Source organism: Protopterus annectens, chromosome 8.part0, assembly GCF_019279795.1.
Source record: "Protopterus annectens isolate FY-2018-M chromosome 8.part0, PAN1.0, whole genome shotgun sequence".
In the NCBI taxonomy this organism is placed as follows: domain Eukaryota; kingdom Metazoa; phylum Chordata; order Ceratodontiformes; family Protopteridae; genus Protopterus; species Protopterus annectens.
Window position 1 is genome coordinate 406,651,812 of NC_056741.1, and position 20,592 is coordinate 406,672,403.

A 20,592-nucleotide genomic window follows, 5' to 3' on the forward strand; every position below is an offset into this window, starting at 1 on the left:
AGCTTTAAGTTGAAGACTTCGGTTCTGAAACTCGAAAATGAAAATTTCAGGAGTCGGCCGACTGGCACTTGGAACTGCTTCTGCTTCGGGCACCGCACGGCAAGAAAGACTGATGTAATGGCATCAGCTGCATGTTTTATACCCCTGATGACCCGACGTCATGGAAGAAGGGGCAGCAACCAATGCAGGACCCAAGACTTTGTTAATCAGGCCGACTGAGGGCAACCTGCCAGCAGATTTCCCAAATGTAATGACTGCAACAGTGAAACATGAAGAACATCCCTTAACTCATTCCCTCCAATGGAGCTCTTTTGACTTGTTTATTTTTATTTTATTTATTTATTCGACATTTGTTTACTAGAAAAGACCGACTGGGTAAGAGACCATTTTCAGCGGAGGCCTGAGGAGAAAAGCTCCACAGTACACATTAAACAGAATTAAAAATCAAACAATGGTTACAAATATTAAGACAATAACACAGTAGTACAATTTGTAGATACAATAAAAAGAAAATAAGCAAATACAGGCAATCAATAAAGCTGACTAAACATTATATACAGGATAGAAGAGAGTTCCTAATATGTATGTTACATAATGATGCATGAAAAATATGTAACACAATAAGTAATAGGTTGTAAAAGCTATATATCTAGCAGGAGAATTAGGGAGTCAATTTCAGTCATAAATTCTGGGACAGATAAAGGTTAGTGTAAGAATATAAAGAAAAGAAAGGACTTTAGAAGGAAAATGAATTTATTTATTTATTTAAATTTGTTGACCGGGAGTGTCCAACTGGACGTAGGTCCATTTTCAGCGGAGGACCGGGGAGAAAAGCTCCACAGTTAAAATAAACAGACAGTAGTTACATTGGATTACATAGTGATTAACATTTTACATAGCAATTATTTACAACATATTTACAGATGAAGAACATAGTACATCAGTAGACAACTAGAATCTTTATCTGTGAAGTACATAACAGACATTAACAAATGTTACAATAAGAAGTTCCTGCTGTATAATAAGTACTAGGCTTATGAGCATCTGAGTTTGCTACAATCAAGGTAGTTAGTGGAGTGGAAAGAAAGGTAGTGGTTGGATGGGGTGGGTGATATTAGAGTGGGAGTTGCAAGGGCATAGCCAGCATGTTTTAGGTGCGCTTTTAGTAAAGTTTTGAAGTGGGTGCATGATGGTATGGAGGTAATTGTGGGTGAGAGGGAGTTCCATAATTTAGCTATGATGCAAGAGAATAGTGCTTCACCAGCAGAGTTATTGGCTTTAGTGATCTGCAAGTGATTTTTGTTGCTGGATCTTAGTGGTCTTAGAGAGGTGAGGCTAGAAAGTAGGCAATGCAGGAAGGGAAGTAGGATGTATCAAGAGAAAGTCTGTTAAGAGTGGGAAAGAAGAGAAAAGAAAACAGTACCAAGGTGGCCTGGTGCATGGGCATATACAATTATTGGTTGCATGTTCGTTCAGCCTAGATTTGAAGGAATAGTAGTGAGGTGCAAGTCTGATTGCTTCTGGAATGCTATTCCATGGTTCGGCAACACAGTGCGAGTACAGACTAGCCCCATTAGATGTTTGAGGCTTGTAAATAGATAGTAGATACTTGTGAGAACAGCGTAGGTCTTGACAGGGAATACAGCAATGAAGTAGTGATGATGCAGTTTGCGAAAATGGGTTGTACAGTATTTTGTGAGTTAGTGTTACTTGATTAAAGTTGAGAAGTTGGGGTAGTTCGAGCCAATTTAGGGACTTGAGAGCAGAGCAGAGCAACGGTGAGAGTAGTAGGCCTGCCCTGTGGCAAACTTAGCTATTTTATTATAATATTGGCTAAGTTTTGCTTTGAGTGAAGAGTGAAGATTGGTTAGAATAGGTGAAGCCTATAGAAGGGAGGGTAAGAGATAGGTGGTGGCAAGGGTTACTCTTGCGGAGTTAGAGATGAATTTCTTAGCCTTATACATTGTGCCCAATTTATGATTATTTATTTATTTACTTACTTATTATATGTTGGTCAATCTTAAGATTGTTGTCAATAGTTACACCTAATAGTTTTGAACGTGAAATCACATAGACTGAAGTATTGTTCAGAGAAGCAAGAGCAAAGGTAGAGGTATCTGGAGAAAACTGTTTTGGTAGAAATAGTAGAAGTTTATTTTTTTTGGGTTAAGTAGTAAATAATTATGTTGTTGATGAGCCAAGACTCAATGGAATTGAATGCTTTTTGAGTTAAACTCTGTAGATGAGAAAGAGTCCTGGTGGAGCAGATTGATGTAGAGTCATCTGCATATTGAATTAGGGTGACTTGTTTGGTGGCAGTATTAAAATGGTTAATAAAAATGTTGAAGAGAAGTGGACCTAGTATTGACCCTTGGGGTATCCCAGTACTTAACAGGTAAGTAAGGACAGAAGTTAGAGTTTCATTTGACAGATTTATATCTGTTAGAGAGATAGCTAGTGAACTGCTGTAAGCCCAGAAGAGATAGCTGGGATAAGAGTTTGGGATGGGAGACAGTAGCAAAGGCTTTGGATAGATCTAAAACAGAGAAGAGACAATTTCCTGAATCACGAACTTTGTTGACAGTGCCAGTAAAGGACAATACAGCAGTGATAGTGCTGTGTGCTGGTCTGAATCCATGTTGGGTGGGAGAGAGATTATTGTCAAGTAGGCATTGAAGGATTATGGATACATTTTTAAAGAAGTTTTGACAGTGGTGAGAAAATAGCAATTGGCTTATAGTTAGAAATTTCTGTGGAAGTGCCAGTTGTACTCGAACTCCCAGTGAGCTTGGCATAAGCCTTTTAAAAATTTAAGAAACTGCTTCACATTTCAAACAAATGGTCATATCTTTAAAAACCATACGTGTTAGTACTAGAAACCTGTAAATTAAACTGCTCAGCACTAAGGAATATTTACAATGGTTGTATTCATACAATTCTAGGTCTTAAATTGGATTTTATAAGCCAAAATAACCACAGAAAATAAGAACTATGTAATGTTGAATAAGGAGAGAATAGTTGTGTAAAATCTTATCATAACCACAGATATCCTTCTCTTCTATGTTGCAGTATTCTTTACATATGGGTTGTATTCTGCCCAACGACCTGACATCTGGCATGTATACAAAAGCTTAGAACCACTACTTGTATGTGGGACATCGCACGTAGGCACAGACAATGTCAGCCATAAAAAGGATGTCCTCTTGTACCATCTTCAGAATAAGAAAGCCCCATGAGGAAAAGCCATGGGGAGCCTAGAAGGATTATCCTAGGAAAGACAAGCTGTAGGGGCAAAGGCAGGAGGGATAGAATATTGTGACACAGAAAAGAAGGACATCTATGGTTATGGTAAGATTTTCCACAACTATTCTATGTCCTTCTATTCAATGTTGCAGCAATCTTTACATATGGGAGAGTGCAAGAGCTAAAAGGGAACTTGGGGAGACAGATAGAGAAGGGTAACTAAAAGGAAGCATTTTCCAGAAATCCATGCAAAATTGCCCTAGCAAATCCTGCTATGGATCTAGCAACCGTGTCCAGTTTGTAATGTTTCGTAAAGGTGTGAACAGAAGACCAGGTGGCTGCTTCCAAGATGGAATGGGCATCGAGACACTTGAAGGCCCATGAGGATGCAACTGACCTAGTGGAGTGTACCTTGACAGATGCTGATAAGGACTTTCCATGGAATTCACAGTAAACCAAAACAGCCTTAGAGATCTATGAAGACATAGTTTATTTGGACGCAGGCAAGCCCATTGTCCTGGGATGAAATGACAGAGTTGGTCAGATTTCCTGATAGACTTTGTCTTGTCAAGGTAAAATCTAAGTTGTCTATGTACATTTAAAGTGTGCAAAATCCTCTCACTGGAAGACTGAGAAGGGAAGAAGGTAGACAATTGAATGGATTAAGTGACAACTCATTCACAACTTTTGGCATGAAAGTAGGGTTAGTCTCAAGGATACCCTATCCTTATGGAAGGCCAAAAAGGGAGGTGTAGCCATTAAAGCCTGAATCTCAAAATCCTTGTGGCAGAGGTTAAGGCTACAAGAAGCACTGTTTTCCATGTGCAAAACTTTATGGAAACAGAAGCTGCTGGTTCAAAAGGGGCCTGGGTAAGTTTCTCCAGCACACTGCTGAGGTCTCAGGGAGGAGGAACTGGTTTCCTGGTGGGTCTTAAATGTAGGATGCCTTTTAGAAAAAGCTTGACTTCCAACCTGGAAGCTAGGGGAGGAGTCAGAGGCAAGCAGGCAGACAAGGCAGAGCAATGGACTTCAACTGAGGAGTAAGCAAGACCACCACTAAGTAACTCACACAGGTAGGAAAGCACAAGGGAAATGTATGCACTAAAGGGATCCCCTTTCCTTTTTGGCACCAAATGGAAAATCTTCTCCACTTGGAAATATATTATTTTTTAGTAGTGGGTTTCCTGGCCTCCTGCAAAACCCTTAGCACGTCCTTGGAGAATAGGTGCCTGGAAAGGGATCAAAAGCTGATCACCCACAGGTCAGCTGTAGAGATAGCAGATGTGGGTGAATCAATGATCTCTTGTCCTGAGTGAGTAGGTCCAGACAATGCGGTAACTTGTAGCGATGACCATTGGCTAATTGCTGAAGAAGAGGAAAGCAGTGCTGTCTAGGCCAAAAGGGAGTCACTAACAAGATTTTGGGTTTGTCCTGTTGGATTTTTAATAGGACTTTCTGAATTAAGGGGGAGGGGGGAATGAATAAGGAAACATCCCCTTCCATGAGAAAGACAAAGTGCCCATCCTCCACACTTGAGGATGAGGAGCCCTGGCACAAAAACAAGAAAGATGTCTGTTCAAAGTGGAGGCAAATAGGCCCAGTTCTGGGAATACCCCACCAGTGAACTAGGTCCAGGAACAAATCCCTGTGGAGCATCTACACATGAGATTGTGTCATGGACCTGCTTAATGCATCTGCCACCAAGTACTGAGCTGAGAGAAGGTGTACAGCTTGCAGAGTTACCACGTATAAGGCAGCCAATTCTCAAGCTTTGACGGCCAAGTGACAGAGGAGATAGGATTTTGTGTCCCCCTGCTTGTTTATGTACCAAAGGTCTGTGGTATTTTCTGTGAGAATCTTTAGGGGGTCCTGGCAAGAACAGAGGGTGAAAGATCTGTAAGGATAACAGTAAGGCCCTCATTGCACTCATGTTGATATGTTCCTTCCTTTGAGAAGGGGCCCACAGATCCTGAACCTTCCTGGAAGCAAAAGTTGCTCCCCCACCCCAAGTCTGAGGAGTCTGTGTGAAGAGTTGCTGAGCTGGTTGAGGAACATGAAGAGGTAGACCAGGGTTCTGATTGAGTTGCTGCATCTACCAACCTAACTCTGCTTTCAGGCAGGGAAGAAGGGGGATCATGACAAATAATGGATGAGCATGCTGGGACCAAATTGTCTTTAGAAACTACTGAAACTTTCTCATGTGCAGCTTTGCAAAGGGCAGCATGAGAATAATACTGGCGAAGAACCCCAGCAGTCTCAGAAACTCCCTAGCTGTAATAGAAGGGAGAGGAAGAAGAGCTTCCATGAATTCCCTGAGACAGGCTGCTTTCTGCAGAGGGAGAAAAACCCTCATCAAATCTGTGCGAAATCTGCGCCCCAGGAATATAAGATTCTGACTTGGTGTGAGACAGGGCTTTGAGATTTATTGTGAAACCCAGTGTCTGCAGAAAAGGGATGGCTAGGTTCAAATACTGGGTTAAGCAGACTGGGCTGCTGGCCAGAAACAGCAGACAGTCCAAGTATGGGTAGACTTGAGGTCCTTTCAGCCTTAAGTATGCAATGGCTGGGGCTAGGCACTTTGTGAATATCCTTGGAGCAGTAGAAAGACCAAAGGGCGAGGCAGTAAACTGAACGTGCAAAGAACCCACCGAGAAACGCAAAAATCTTCTGAAGAAGGGGTTTATAGGGATATGCAGATATACATCCTTGAGGTCCAGAGAAGCTAAGAAGGCTTGACGTGGTATAAGGGGCAGAAGAGTAGGTAGGAACAGCATTCTGAAAGAAGGCACCACCAGGAGAGATTCAAGACAGGCCTCCAAAGGCCATCTTTCCCTGGAACTAGAAACATCGTGGAGTAAAATCCCCTTCCCTGCTGTTCTGGAGAGACAGACTGAATTGTGCCTTGGTTGGAGAGTTGATCTAGAATCAAAGGAAACAGATTCAGTTGACTGGGGGAGGGGGGTTGAGGTTTTCCCTGAAAGGGAGGGAGTGTCTTCCAAGTCATAAAGTACCCATTTTGGATAATGGAAATCACCCAGGAATCCTGAGTGATCTCCATCCAAGTTGGAAGTGAAAGGGAGAGGTGAAGAGATATGGGCATATGACTTCGAAGAGGGTGCAAGGCGTCACAGAGGACTTTGTCTGGGCTGAAAGGGCTGCTATAGGGGTGCAACATCAGCTGTAGGAATAACAGCCTTAGCCTGAGGGAGCCTCCTGGAAGGCTTGCGGGGTCTAGCTCCAGAGGGAACAGACATGGAGGAATGAGCAGCTTTCCTAACAAAGGATGTCTCAGCAGGGAAATTTCTATGAAATTTTGGAACTTGTGAAACCAGAAGGTGTTTCAAATTCTGGAGTTCCTTGCCTTTTTCCTGCAGTGATTTAAACAATTCTGCAGCTGCTTTTCCAAGCAATGAGAAATTGTCAAGAGGAGCATCAAGCAATTTAGCCTTGATGTCATCAGGAAGTACCTGGAGACATAGCCAGGAATGTCTTCTCAGAACAGACGCAGAAGCTGCTGTCCTGGCAGAGGCCTCCACTGCATCGCAGCTACACTTGATATAGTGTCTAGCTACCTGAGAGGAGGATGACAGGAGAGAAGGAACCAGAGATTTCCACTCTGAATCTGGCAATGGGGAAAAGAGCCAAGGTTGCCTGAGTTAGTAAGGCTAGAGTATATCGGGACATGTATGTCTGAATTAATTGTCCTGACAGCCAAGGTGGAAGAAGTAAACACCTTCTTATCCAACCTTTCCAAAAGTTTGCTTTCCTTGTCAGAAGGGAGACACTTGGTAGAAGGAGATAACCATGAGGACTTATCTGAGGTAATTTAAACCACAGTGTGGTCAGCTGAGGGGCATTTGAAAAGAAATTTGCTATACTCCGGAATCTTATAGAAATGGTCCAGTCTCTTTGGGGCAGGGGTCAGTGGTCTTTGAAGTAGCCTTGAACACATCTAAAAAAGCTGGCAGCACTAGAGGGACTGCTGAAGGTGCAGGAGCCTCCACCTGTAAAAGCTCATAATATCTCTTCTGTTCTTCTGAGATTTGCGAGGAATACCACTTAAAAAAATCCCTCATTTACTGACTGTTCCCCCCAAAGGAGAGCTCTTCCATGCGAGAGTCCCCCCATTAGACTCCTCCTCGGGGAATTCCAGAGGAGAGGGAATTTGAGTGGAATATGCTAGAGAGTCCTCATCAGATGAAGACCCCTCAGATTCTGTGTCCTGAATTTGAAGTTCTGCAGGTTGTCCTGGAACAAGGCCTTGGGTCCCGGATTGCTGCACTGGAGAAGAGGCAAAGGCCGGGCCCACTATGGGTGAAGGTGAAGTCACAGGCCTCAAAGCCATCAGTGCCTTAATATGGCCCTGGGGAAAAAAACATCCCAATCCGATGGTGGGGTAGAGGGAGCTGGGACATGTCTAGTCTTTTGCTTCTTTTTCACAGGCCTATCCTGTTGTGGAGAAATAGCAGTCATAGACCTAACCTCTGGTAGGTCTTTGGACAAGGAAGCTGGATTAGTTTCTGAGTCTTCCGCAATTACAAGCCACAGTTCCCCCAAATCGTCGGACGTGCCAAGATCCGCACTCCTGATGCATTCCATCCCAGTACACACCGAGGGAGGGTACCCTAACACCAATCGTACCATTGGGCTTTCATCAACCTCAAGGGGTATGTTGGAAGAAGCAGGCGCAGCTAAATTGGATTCAGGTCTAACTTGTTAAACTTACTCTTAACAGACGGCTCAGCAGTACTCGCAGAAGCCTCTATAGCATCCCTAGCCAGACTTTTGAGTTGCTGGTTTTCTAAGTATAAATTCAAAGCCGACAGACAACTGCGCAAAGTTTTGGGAATGAAGGCCTGACAAATAAAACAGGACCGGAGGTCGTGAGTAGGCCCTAAGCAAAACAAGCACAGCTCGTAGCTCTCTTTACATGGAATTTGCCTTCCACACCTACAGTTGCCCTTCCTGGATGACAGTAACAAAACAAAAGGCAGTAGCAATATATTAAATCCCCTATGAGGTACTTATCTGAAGCTGCAAGATAAACCAGTGGGATCAGACGGCAGACTGAACACATGAGTCAACCTTTCTGAATAGCGGGGAAAAAGTTCTGAAGATAGCATGTGTGGACGTCCCTTTTACAGCTAACGTCTGGACCTGCATTCAATGTCCCATGTTAGTCAGTGGCTCTAAGATTTTGTATACAGACCAGATGTCGGGTCATTGGGCGGAATACAACCCATATGTAAAGAATACTGCAACATTGAACAGAAGGACATTGAACAATACCTCTGTAACCATTCAAGCAACACACATACTACCAGCAGAATCTTTTCTATACAGCTGACAGATTTTATATGAGGATAAGCAATTCTGTATGTTACCTGACTTTTGAGATAATTAAAGAAATATGAAAATTATAATACAAATAATAGTCAACATCCCTTGATCTGCACAAGACAGAGGTCAATTATCAATACAGTTGTGTTTGCCATTGTGCAAGCTTTAAGACAAAAATCTTCTAATATCTTGTATGTAGCATGGTTTCATCATCATTCTGATGTTTCACTAGGATAATGATCTGAACTGTGCAATAAATAATGTCAGCAGCGTACACCCCTGAGTATGGGAGCTATCATCTAGTAGCACACCCTCATCACCTACTTCCACAACAGGTAAACTGTTTTATTTATAACAGACCACTGACATGCTGTTTGGATTTAATGGTTCTATTATACAACAATTAAAATGCCTTAAGTACACTGCCCATTACTTATCTATGTCATGGAAAGCTTTAAATTCTCAAGTTTATAGTCTTAATCATAGGGATACTGCATACATGTGGCACAGGACTCTTAAAACTTGTACTGTCTCAGCTGAATTGGAAAGTTAAACTGATATGCCAGATTTAACATGCGCTTGATCTTTTATTCATGAAAAAGACTATGGCTGCAATATAATTAGGATACAACTGCCAGAGCTACAGTGATTTCTGGAAGCTATAGTGACCTAACCCTTGATAAAAACTGAAAGTGCCATTATAAGCTAGTCATTCAGCTATCAAAAGACTCCTAATAGCCAGTTTTCTTAAGCAAGTAGATATTGTCTACATACATAATGTGGCAGAGTGAATTTTAGACTGTTCACATGCTATTTCTATATGTATGACTTAAACATTATGGCTGTACACCAGAAGCGCAACATGCAACAGTAAGGACCAATTTAGGATACATGCAGAAATGGAGTAAAAAGAAGAGCCTACAACAACAGAGCAAAGACATTTGCCTCTCAGTGAAGAAACAGTATTATAGCAAAGACTACGGACTCTTTGCGGTTACCAGCCAGAAAGTTAAGTAGAAGAGATGCCTGAACCTCTTTAAAATACTGCACTCAACTTGAAGTTCTACCCCTAGTGTGTGAACTGCCTTTCTCTTTCAGAGGTACAGTGTGGGTTCCACCCACTGGCAGACACCGAGGCAGAAGCATGGAAGCATGTGTGTAGTAGCAGTAGTACATATACACCTCCTCTCTTTATACAATGCGCTTTGCACTGTACTGGACAGAAGTCAGGGCATCAAAGAATGTCACTGCAATTCATGTAAGTGATAGCAGCAGCACTCATCAGTCTCACTCACAAGGAGGTTTATGTGACGAGTGACTGAGTAAAATAATGTCCAAAAGGGAACTCAGGGTCAGATGCCTGATGCTCATCAAACATAAGGAAACAATAAAAATAAATATAAGTAATAAAACCACAGGGGTTTTGCACACCATTGTTAACATCGTTAAGGCCATTTGTTAAGAAAAAGAGATCAACAACTAGATCACTACTCAAGACATTCACTCTTCAGTGGGAAAATTTCTGACATTATTCAGCTTACAATTTCAGCTTCTGGTGTTCACTAGCACTAGTAAATGTGTGCAGTTTATAAACCTGTAGATGCTCACCTGAAGAGATTAACTACACAAGTGGACAAATCTGGGGGGAAAAATACCGCACAGCAAAGGTATGCAAATAGTCAGCTAAAGAAAGGAGGCAAGACTGGGGTTATGAATAAAAAAAGGGAAGTGGTTGAAAAGTCTGAGAGGAGAAATAAAATATTTGGCTTAAAACAAGGCAAAACCTAAATTAATTAATTAATAAACTGCGAGGAAGACAAACATGAACATTTGCGTGCAAACACAAATAAATAAATAACTTAAAAGCTGTTGAATTATATTCATTAATTTAATTTGAGGTCAAAATGAGGGAAGAGGGAAAAAGTCCTCTCACTCTAGACAGAGCTGACATAGTATGGAATAAACCACGTGGAACAGACTGGCAATAGATACCTACACTGCATTTATCAGCCACATAAATAAATGGCATTGGTCTTTGCTTCAAATAACATTGTACGATTTATTCCGACCAAAGAAGCTCTTACATGAGATACATCGCTGTAGATTTCGCAGGGAGCCTCCAGCTGTAATGAAAGCCCAGATTCCCATAGCAACAGTAAGCATATATATAGGTATAAGGCTGCTTTTGTACCAAGGATTCAGGAAAGTCTGTAAAAGAAAAAGAAAAGACATTGTTTTAGTCATATCAACCTCAAACAAATCCTGCTGACAAAATAGAATGAAACATCATTAACCAAATGATGGTATAAGCAAGTGACATTAAAAAAGAAAAAAAATGTACATCTTTCTATCAGATATCATGATCATTATCATCCTACTTCTCTGATCAAAACCATCCATGTCCTCTAGCATTCTCACTAATTTCCAATAGGTAATATCAGCTTAAGCCATATCTCAACCCCCACGTGGCAGTGACCCAGTAGGGCTATACCCCACCTTTTGCCTTACTCACTTTGTCTGAGAGAATTTTTCGGGCATTCCATTGGATTCAGAGCCCAAATACAGTAATGACCCTATTGTTTGGAATAGTGGTCAGTTTTCAGATTTAGTTCAGCATCTAAGACTGTGGCTACAAGACACTATCATATTTAGCATGACTGCACAATCTCTCCTCCTTTTTACTGCTGTAACCACTTTTGAATATGGTTTCAGATGAAGTTTTGACTCGTGCATTGTGATGTCTCAGTTCACTCCATTCTGGCCTCTCCGTTTAACTCACTGTGGGCTGGGGTTTAGGAAATGAAAGGAATGGTGTATTTTTTCTAGAGGTATCAAGAACAAGGTTCTTAAGGGCAACAAGCCTAGGTGGCCACGTACTGTCTTGTGCATTCTACCAATTTTGGAAATCTGGCTAAATCCCTCCCTGACACAGTTCCAGGCAAAGGATATAACAGCTGCAGAAAGGACAGACGAACATGTAGATGTACTGTCATCCTTCTATGGCATAAGATATCAGACCACATCTCTCTTTAATGAGCATGTAAACACTGCTGGAAAACTAAATCATTATTTCCTTCAACGCTGGAGGGGCAAAACCAACTAGTCACTGACAGGGGGACTTAAAAAGTGCACTTGTAATGTTTCCATAATTTCCATTCCTTCCTCACAATAAATCTAAATCTGTTTTTTTCAGAAATAATCTATGATAACAGCTACATTTGCAGAAAATTACAAAAACTACTTCCATACAGTAAATCAAATGACAAATGTCAGCAATGCGACAAAATGTTATGGCAAGGAAAGGGATAGTAAGCCTGTTTTCAAGTCATTTACTCAAAGGTTGGTTTCATTCTTCTTGAACAAAAGAGCCTTGAATTAAAAAGAAAAAAAAAAAACGCTTTTCAGTGAAAAACTATACAAGTATGAGAAGAGGTGAAATTGTCCAGTAATGAAATAACTGCAAAGATTTCTTCTGCACAGCTGGAGGAATGTCCCTACTAGAAATGCATCATCCTGAAAAGACTTTACTGTAAATATATGAAAAGTTGAAATGCCTTTATAGCATTTATATTAACAGTTTGGCAATTATATAACTAATACAAAATTACACTAATCCAGCATCAGCAGAGCTGGAACCCAGAGTGACATAAATGCCTCCTGCCCATCTGTTAATATTAATGCCATAAACACAGATCCATATGTTTAGTCTTCTGCATTTGGAAGACAACTTTAAAACTGCATAACTTTCTAAAGACTGCAAAATAAACTTTTCTTTTTACATAGAAAAGCTGCATGCAAACACGTTTTTGTGCGAAAAGAAAAATTCATTTTGAGCCTTTAGACATTATCTTTAATAATGTACCATTTAATACTTATACAGCTAAGTAAAACTCAAGATGAAAGCACAGACGTGCAATGCATCAGTGTAATAACTTGTATGATTAACACAAGTTATGACACATAATACAAAAAATAAGGATTAGTGGGGTTGGGTATAGAAGTCCACAATTAAAATAAGTCTGCATTTTACAAAGGCCTTATTCACTAGCTATGTATACTGCAAGCAACTGTTACCAAGTAGCTCATTCCAGCTACCCTTAAATGGGCTGACACTTGAAATCAAAGTGAGCTACATATGCTCGGCTACTTTAACAAGAATGGACTTAAAATTATTAGGCCAACCTCCCTGTCATGATTTAATTAAACTGGGGACTTCTACCACTTAAGTGCTCATCCCATCAGAGATAACAAGGTTCATAGGTAAGTTTCTGTAAATTGTATTGGAACTCTGCATCAGCTGTCTTATTGATCTATACTTACCTCATGTACATATCGAGCCAGTGTCAAAATCATCAGCCGGATTCCAAGAATTCACTGCAGACACACCTTTAGCCATAGGTGACTCTATAGTCAGGCACACTGATGCCCCACTCACCAGGCTGAACAAGGAGAAAATTACAGTCAGCTACCTGTCGGGTGCCAGAATCCGCCACATAACACATGCACTCAAGTCACTCCACAACAAGTACAAATATGACTCTGTCATTGTCCATGTTGGAGTGAATGACTTTTCATGTAGTCCAGGAAGGTATGTCTCAAGAGACATGGAAGAGCTCTCGGATCATGTGGCCCAGGCAGGTATGACCCTAGCCCTGAGTAGCATCCTGCCTTTGCCCAGAAAGATACCACAATAGAAGGATAAAATGAGTGACTTCAACAATTGGCTAAGCTTCTGGTGTCATTCAAAGGGGATCCAGTATCTGTCTGCCTGGGACGACATGATCGACAGACCATGACGCTTTGCCAGAGATGGTCTGCACCTGTCGCCCCTGGGATTCAGGTTACTGGCTAGGGCTTCTGCCACCCCTATAATGCCGTTTTAGGCAAAGTTCAAAGGACAAAACTACCACCGTAACAGGTACAGGCATGCAAATTCTGAAGGTAATGCTACTCAATGCTAGAAGTCTAAACCTCAAAATGCACTCTCTCGAGGCACTCCTAAAAATGGAGAACATTGATATCTGTGCAGTAACTGAGACCTGGTTCAAGGCTCCAGAGACCACACCTGCAATGCCAGGCTACAACTCTTACCATACTTTTTGGCCACCAAACCAGGACCGAAACACTAAAGGTGGAGGAGTGTCCATATTCACCAAGGATATTCACACCACCAGGCTAGTTGCCCAACACAATGCGTCTGAAATTCTCCAAGTGCAACTAACACTAGGTAAGACGGCAATCCAAATTGTAGCTTGCTACAGGTCCCCCACCATGCCTCAAGATTTTCACTACACCTTTATAAACATACTGGAAAATATTAAGATACAACCAAACACCCTAATATTGGGTGATTTCAACTACCCTACCATTAACTGGGAAAACTACTCGTGTACCAACACCTTTGCCCAATGGTTCTTGGAATTCATAAATTCCAATGCCCTGGATCAACTAATCCATAGTCCCACCAGCGGCTCCAATATCCTAGACCTGGTCATTACCAACATGGGAAATCAATGCTCCATATCTATGGTCACCCCCTCATTGGTCAGGTCTGATCATAAGCTAATCACCCTTAACATCCACATCTCACCCCCACCCCCCAAGTATGGAAACCTCCATAAAAAACTTCTCCAAAGCCAACTTCATGCTATTCAAATCAGAAGTGACAAACTTCATGACACCCATGCAGATGGGAACTGAAAGTTCGACTGCTGAATCCTACACTAAGACACTGTACGAGCACATTCACTCATGCATGAATCGTGCCATCCTAAACAGAACCAAGACGCTCTCCTCCAAAAAATTAAGTCAATCTGGTGGTCCTCTGCCATAAAAAAACTTTACAACAAAAGGAAGAAACTGTTGCAGAATAGAGGAAAATCCCAGGATGCAAAAAACACCCTTACCAGCCTCAGTAAGAAGCTGAGATCCCTCATAAAATCCTTCAAAGCTAGTTATGAAAATAGCCACAATGCATTCTATAACTATGTCAAGAATCTAAATGGCAATGCTCAGATCTGCTCTGAGCAACAACAGAATGGCCTTAAATAAACCGATCCCAAGGATATTGCCAATATCCTGGCAGATCAGTGCCAACTTCACCCCTAAACGGCCCATCTCAATACCAGAAGATTGCCAAATTCCAGTAATAATGGCCACAGAGGTAAAGAAACGCACTCTCCAAAGCTAGGAATACAGCATCCATGGGACCAGATGACATCCCGGGCTGTGTATTACATGAACTACAAAATGAACTCGCACCTCACCTAAGTGTCATGTTTAATCATAGCCTCACCTCAGGCTTCGTGCCCACTGAGTGGTGCACAGCCAGTTATCCCACTCCATAAGGGGGGGAGCCACCTCAGATCCCAGAAACTACTGCCCATCAGTCTGACGAGCCTGATCTGCAAGGCTATGGAATGTATTATCATGGAACTTATAAACAAAGACCTTGGCAACCTTCAAACAATGGACCCCACCCAGTTTGGGTTCATGAAGGGCCAATCTTGTCTCCTGAACCTGACTGACTTCTTCGAATCAGTCTCCAGAGCTGTGGATGAGGGTAAGGTGGTCCACACAGCCTATCTGGACCTCGCCAAGGCCTTTGACCCCATCCCCCACTCTGAAATCATAGATAGACTTACTAAGCCGGGCATTAATCCCTATGTCACTCGATGGGTTGTCAACTGGCTTACTGACAGAACCCACACTGTAAAAGTAGCCAACTCCAAATCCAGCTCCGGGACAAGTGGAGTACCTCAGGGTTCAGTCCTGGGACCACTCTTGTTTGGCATCTACTTCTCTGAAGTACAGGCCAACACTAAGGGACTCTGGCTAACAAATTTCACAGATGATTGCAAACTGGGAGCCATTACTGAATCCCCAAATGATGCAGATATTCTACAAAAGGGCCTTAAAAAAACAGATGCTTGATGTCAGAGCCATGGGCTCAAGCTCAATGCCAAGAAACGTATAGTTATCCCATTTGGGAAAAAATGCGTAGCCATGAATTATCACATAGGTGGTAGTACACTGAACACCAAAAGTGTGATAAGAGACTTAGGGACACAGGTGGACAGTGGTCTCACCTTCAATAACCACATCACCACAACAGTCAGGAAATCCTTCTATGTGGCACACCTCATCACTAAGGGCTTTTCATCCAGAAAAAAGGAGGTCATTGTCCCACTGTACTCATCCCTCATTAGACCCACTATAGAAATACAACACCCCATTTGGTATGTACCTCTCAAGACATTTGCAACAACTGGAAAGGCCGCGGAAATACCTCACTAAAAGAATCACAGGCCTAAAGCAGATACCCTACGCTGACCGCCTTAAAAAACTCCAGCTATACTCTGTCGCATATCTTCTACTCAGGGGCGATCTCTGCTTAACATACAAGGCCATGTCAAACTCAGTGTTATTGGACATGCTACACTTAAAGAAATCCCAATCCCTCAGAGCCACATGCTCCAGGGATCTAAACCGTGTCATCACAATAAACAAAACATGCTGGAGGGATAGGTTCCGGACCCAGAGACTCCCCAGACTGTGGAATAGACTGCCCATACATGTCAAGCAGAGTGCCTCTTTGGCAGTCTTCAAAAGGAACCTTGACGATTGGATAGGAGAAAGGAAATTCACCCCAGGGATCACATCAATCACCCTGCTAGACATGGGATCAGGGAAGTAAACAATGTGGGAAGAAATAGCCAGGGAATTGTTATGGCTAGGCTTGTATAGGCCCTAGGGCTGATAGCCTAGTACCAACCTATGAACTATGAATGCCAACATTATGACAGAGTTCCTAAGTGACTACACCACCCCACTTTGTTGACAGTGTCAGAAAAAACACTTCAGAATGCTCATCCTGTGCTTCCTAAGACAGTAAACATGCCAGATTTTCAAAGCCACAGTTTACTAGATTCACAATGGTCCCAGTTAATAACTTTTCAACCAGTGACAAACCCAAGCCTTCCTCACCTCAAAAGTCTTCAAAAATTTCTGCTACTACATTCCCTTGTAAAAATCAGAGTCAATGACTTTTAATGAAAAAGTCTTTCCATAACAGGGCCTCCCAAGAAATTCATTCAACAAGCCATGAAAAAATATTTTACTTGATGCTATAACACTAGAGACAGACTTCTGGCTTACAATAATACAGGAGGTTAACTATGACACAGAGTCCCTGGGTTGTACAAGAAACTACTTTAAGGGACTAAAATCTTCCTCAATTTAAGTCAAGAGCACTTTCTTGGAAAGACAATACAAAAATACAGTTTAGATCATACAATGTCAACAGGCAAAAGACTGAACTCCTCCTTTGTAAGCTGCCAATGGGCAATGCTAGTAATCCATGCCTACCCCAACTCAATAATCCACCCACTCCTACCATTTCAAAATGATCTACAAACCAAGTCCACAGGCTCTTACAAGAATTTGAAGAACTGGTGTAGACTGCTTAAGAGTGACCATTAGACTTCATTTCAGCAAATTTAAAGCCATCAGCTTTTACCATCCTCTGACTGGTCACTTACTAACCTCAGACATATTAATAAACAGCAGATACTTTACCTTAAAGGTAGAGAGAAGCATAGGTTAGCTAGTTCTGTGACAGAGAGGGCTAAAAGCCTTTTGACTACTGCGCAGATGACCAAAGTTTGATTAGTGGTCCAAGTGCTGGTGGAGCCAGTTGAGGAAGGGTGTGTGAGCGGCAGATACCAGTTCACCCATCCTGGGAAGGGGGCTGGTATATGTCCACTGGATCAGCAACACCTATAGGTCACACTCCTGCATATACTCCATATAACAAGGAATGCTGAGTTGGAGGTCAAAGAAAGCACTGTTCTTTAGCTAGGCAAAGTAGATATGCAAAAGGGCACACCAAATAGGAGCTTAGAAAAGTAAGCAATGCACGATATCTGACAGGCAAAATGGGTGAGAGAGAAGTATTTTGTTTTACTTAACTCCATCCCACAGGATTATAGCTTGCAATAATCAGGATCTGCTCTCCAATGCCAGGTAATGCCAGATAGCTGGAAGTTAAAGATCAATGTTGAAATAAGGGCAAGATGGTCACTGGGACATTGGGGAGGGTGAGAGAATTGAAAACAAAAGCATAGGTTATCTTCTTAGATGTGAGAGCAATCCTGCTAATACAATTATTTCTCTACTTAGCTCTTTACAAAAATTCTACTAAAAGTTATACACAAACTACTTAGAAGCAATTGATGAGTTATGCTCTCCTCACAGATAAACAGCATCGTTTTCACCATGGCTAAGGCAATTACATAGCATTAATTAAAATAACTGGCTTACTTTTGTCAAATCGGCTTGTGATTAAGTGCATCATTGCTTCTTTCCTGAACAATCTCAAAGTCTACGACACCAGTGCACATAACATTTTGTGTCCAGACTTCCTACTACTGGCTCTGAAGACAGCAGAGTATCTAGGGTGGGGCAGGAGGGGCAACTGCCCCAGGCACAGAGTGTCGGGGATGCAACTAGCCAAGCCTGATCTTTCGTTATTGCATTTGCAGTCAACCTTGAGTGCTGTAGTGCTCTGTGTGTGGCCTAAACTGTGGCAAGCAGTTTGCTACAGTTTAAAAGTAAAAACTATTTTAATTAAAACCTGAGCACTGTAGCACTCCACGCAGGCAGAGTTAAACTGCAGCAACTATTTGCTGCATTTGTTGCAATCAGTTTGTTACAGTTTAAAGAGATTTTTTTTTAAAACTAAAGCATGAGTACTATACACTGTGCAGGCAGGGTATGCTTGGAACTATTTTGTGTCATTGCTTTAAATTATTTAGACAGTTCAGAGTGCCTTTTGGATAAAAAAACTATTTCTTTGCCTGTTTTAATTTCATAATTTTTCAAGGACAGAAAGTCAGCCACTAAGCTTTGAAATTCATATACAGCTCTTTGTATTTCTGCTAGCTTCAACTCAGGATACTGGAGATAAGAGAATGGGTGTACGAGTGTTAATACTTAACCACTATTGCTTTAAATTGGCAGAGACAATCTCAGACCTTCACCAGCTGACTGTAGCATTTGTAGTTCTCCACTCTTGGAAATAATGGCTTCTGACACTTTTACTTCCTTGACCTGTTTCATGAACCAGCTTCTACACACCTTTTTGTTTTCCCCATCACACCATTCTGTTTCCCAAGGACACTTGTCATTTAAAAAGTATTTGTTGGCATTACAGCACCACTTTGTCATGTCTTCTTGTATTCCAATCCCAGTTCCAGACAAATATTTTTTACCACTACCTTACTGAGAAGCATCATCCTGCTTGCTCTCAAGATGTTAGATTACATAGAAACTAACCCATTTTAGAGTTTCATTAAAACAGTTTCAGTATCAAGAAAAAATATTTTTATACCCAGAGAACTTCAAGTTTGTACCCAATTTCCTTTCTGCTAGTTTTTTTTTAAGTTCCCACCTAGGTTTAGCTTTACTGGGAAATTTCTATCAGAGTGATTTTATTTGCTTTAAATGCAGGATAATTCACAAGTAAAATACATACAATCCTTGATTCTGCAAGCAGTATATTCTTCATTGCTGCAACAAAGTATCCTCTGAATTAAAAGCTTGTTAAGACTCCAGTTTGAACACTACAGAGTTACCAGCTTTGCACTCAATTTGTTAGGTTTCCTCAAGGGTACAGTGTTCAAAACTATTCAAAACACACAGACATGCTTTGTACTGCTTCCCTTTTTCATCAGTTACTGCTTTCCTTTCTTTAAACATACCACTTTTTTTTATAACTTACATATACTAGCAATACTTTTTTTGTAAAAGCCTACATATATTCTTCTACATGTAGACTGTTGCAATGCTTCTGTGAACAGGTACGAGCCATCAAGTCACAAACAGTTGGACAATGGCCTGTAAAAAAAACAGTTCCTGTTCTTTCTGATTGTAGTCAAATTTGATGCCAGGGATGGTGTCACAGATGTTTTAGAATTTACAGAGTTACAGTGGTATTTTTTTTTAATTTCATTTTGCATTTGTTTACTGGAGTAGGACACTGATCTTAACTGATCATTTACAGGTACTGCATTAAACTGAATGTCAGACAATCACATGGCCTTTAAGACTGTATTATTTTGAAAAGTGCCTCAAACTATGACAATTGACTTTTTAATAATTTACAAGAAGTTTTTATCAATACTTGTAACTGTCACTTTAGCTGATTAGCTGTTTTAGTCAAGCTGACTGATGATTTTACTTGTGATTTCATGTATGGTGGATATTTAAGGTAGAGATGTACAGGCAGGTGTTCGTGATTAAATCGTGTATGCAGCTGCTGCAGTCTCAATGATCCATAAGAGCAAAAGTGCTTTATCCAAAACATATAAAGATAACCACATGTGAAAACTGAGCGACCTTTACTGAAAAGGAAATGAAAGGAAGCAGGATTGCTTAAACCACTTAATTCACAGACTATAAATGAATAATCAAATCTAAAAAAACTCAGACTCAAAAAGCTGCAAAAATCTATAGGGTTTCCCTGGTGCTGACAGCTGCACAAAGTCTGTCTGCATCTTTCCAGAGGCTTATGACTCAGATGGACTTAAGTACCCAGCTATTCCGATTTATGGCAAGCTTTTGTATGTATAGAAGGGATGTGGGCTAAAGCAGGAAATACTAGAATACTCTCTGTTTTTGAATATAATAGGGTATGTAGTGACGAAATCTCTGAAAGAAGATGAAGATACACAAGCAACTGGAGAAAATCTTACTTATATGTGCCTACAAGGGTTGGATAAAAAGGGCATAGGAGCATCTAGAACTTTGTTTTACAGTGATATCCATGAAAGTATCTAAAAGTATGCTTAGGCTTCTCTCAATTTAGAACCCAATAAATTACAAAAGCAGTGGGCCATGCAAATACAAACTTCAGTGGAAGAATTGACCCAAACTATCAAATAAATGTACCAGACCCAGAAAGGGAGTTTAACTGCTGGAGCACTCGGTTCATCATTATAAGATGAAATT

General features: G+C 41.2%; 1 protein-coding gene across 2 annotated transcripts in view; it reads right to left on the minus strand.

The window, feature by feature from the left end:
- APH1A (aph-1 homolog A, gamma-secretase subunit) overlaps positions 1-20,592 on the minus strand; it is a 543,117-nt gene that overhangs the window by 136,031 nt on the left and 386,494 nt on the right. The window contains exon 6 of one of the 2 annotated variants that reach the window (XM_044079916.1): positions 10,580-10,791. In XM_044079916.1, the coding sequence (XP_043935851.1) occupies positions 10,624-10,791 (168 nt within the window). In that variant the 3' untranslated portion in view covers positions 10,580-10,623. The remainder of the gene's footprint in view (positions 1-10,579; positions 10,792-20,592) is intronic. The other variant, XM_044079915.1, reaches the window with a different exon arrangement.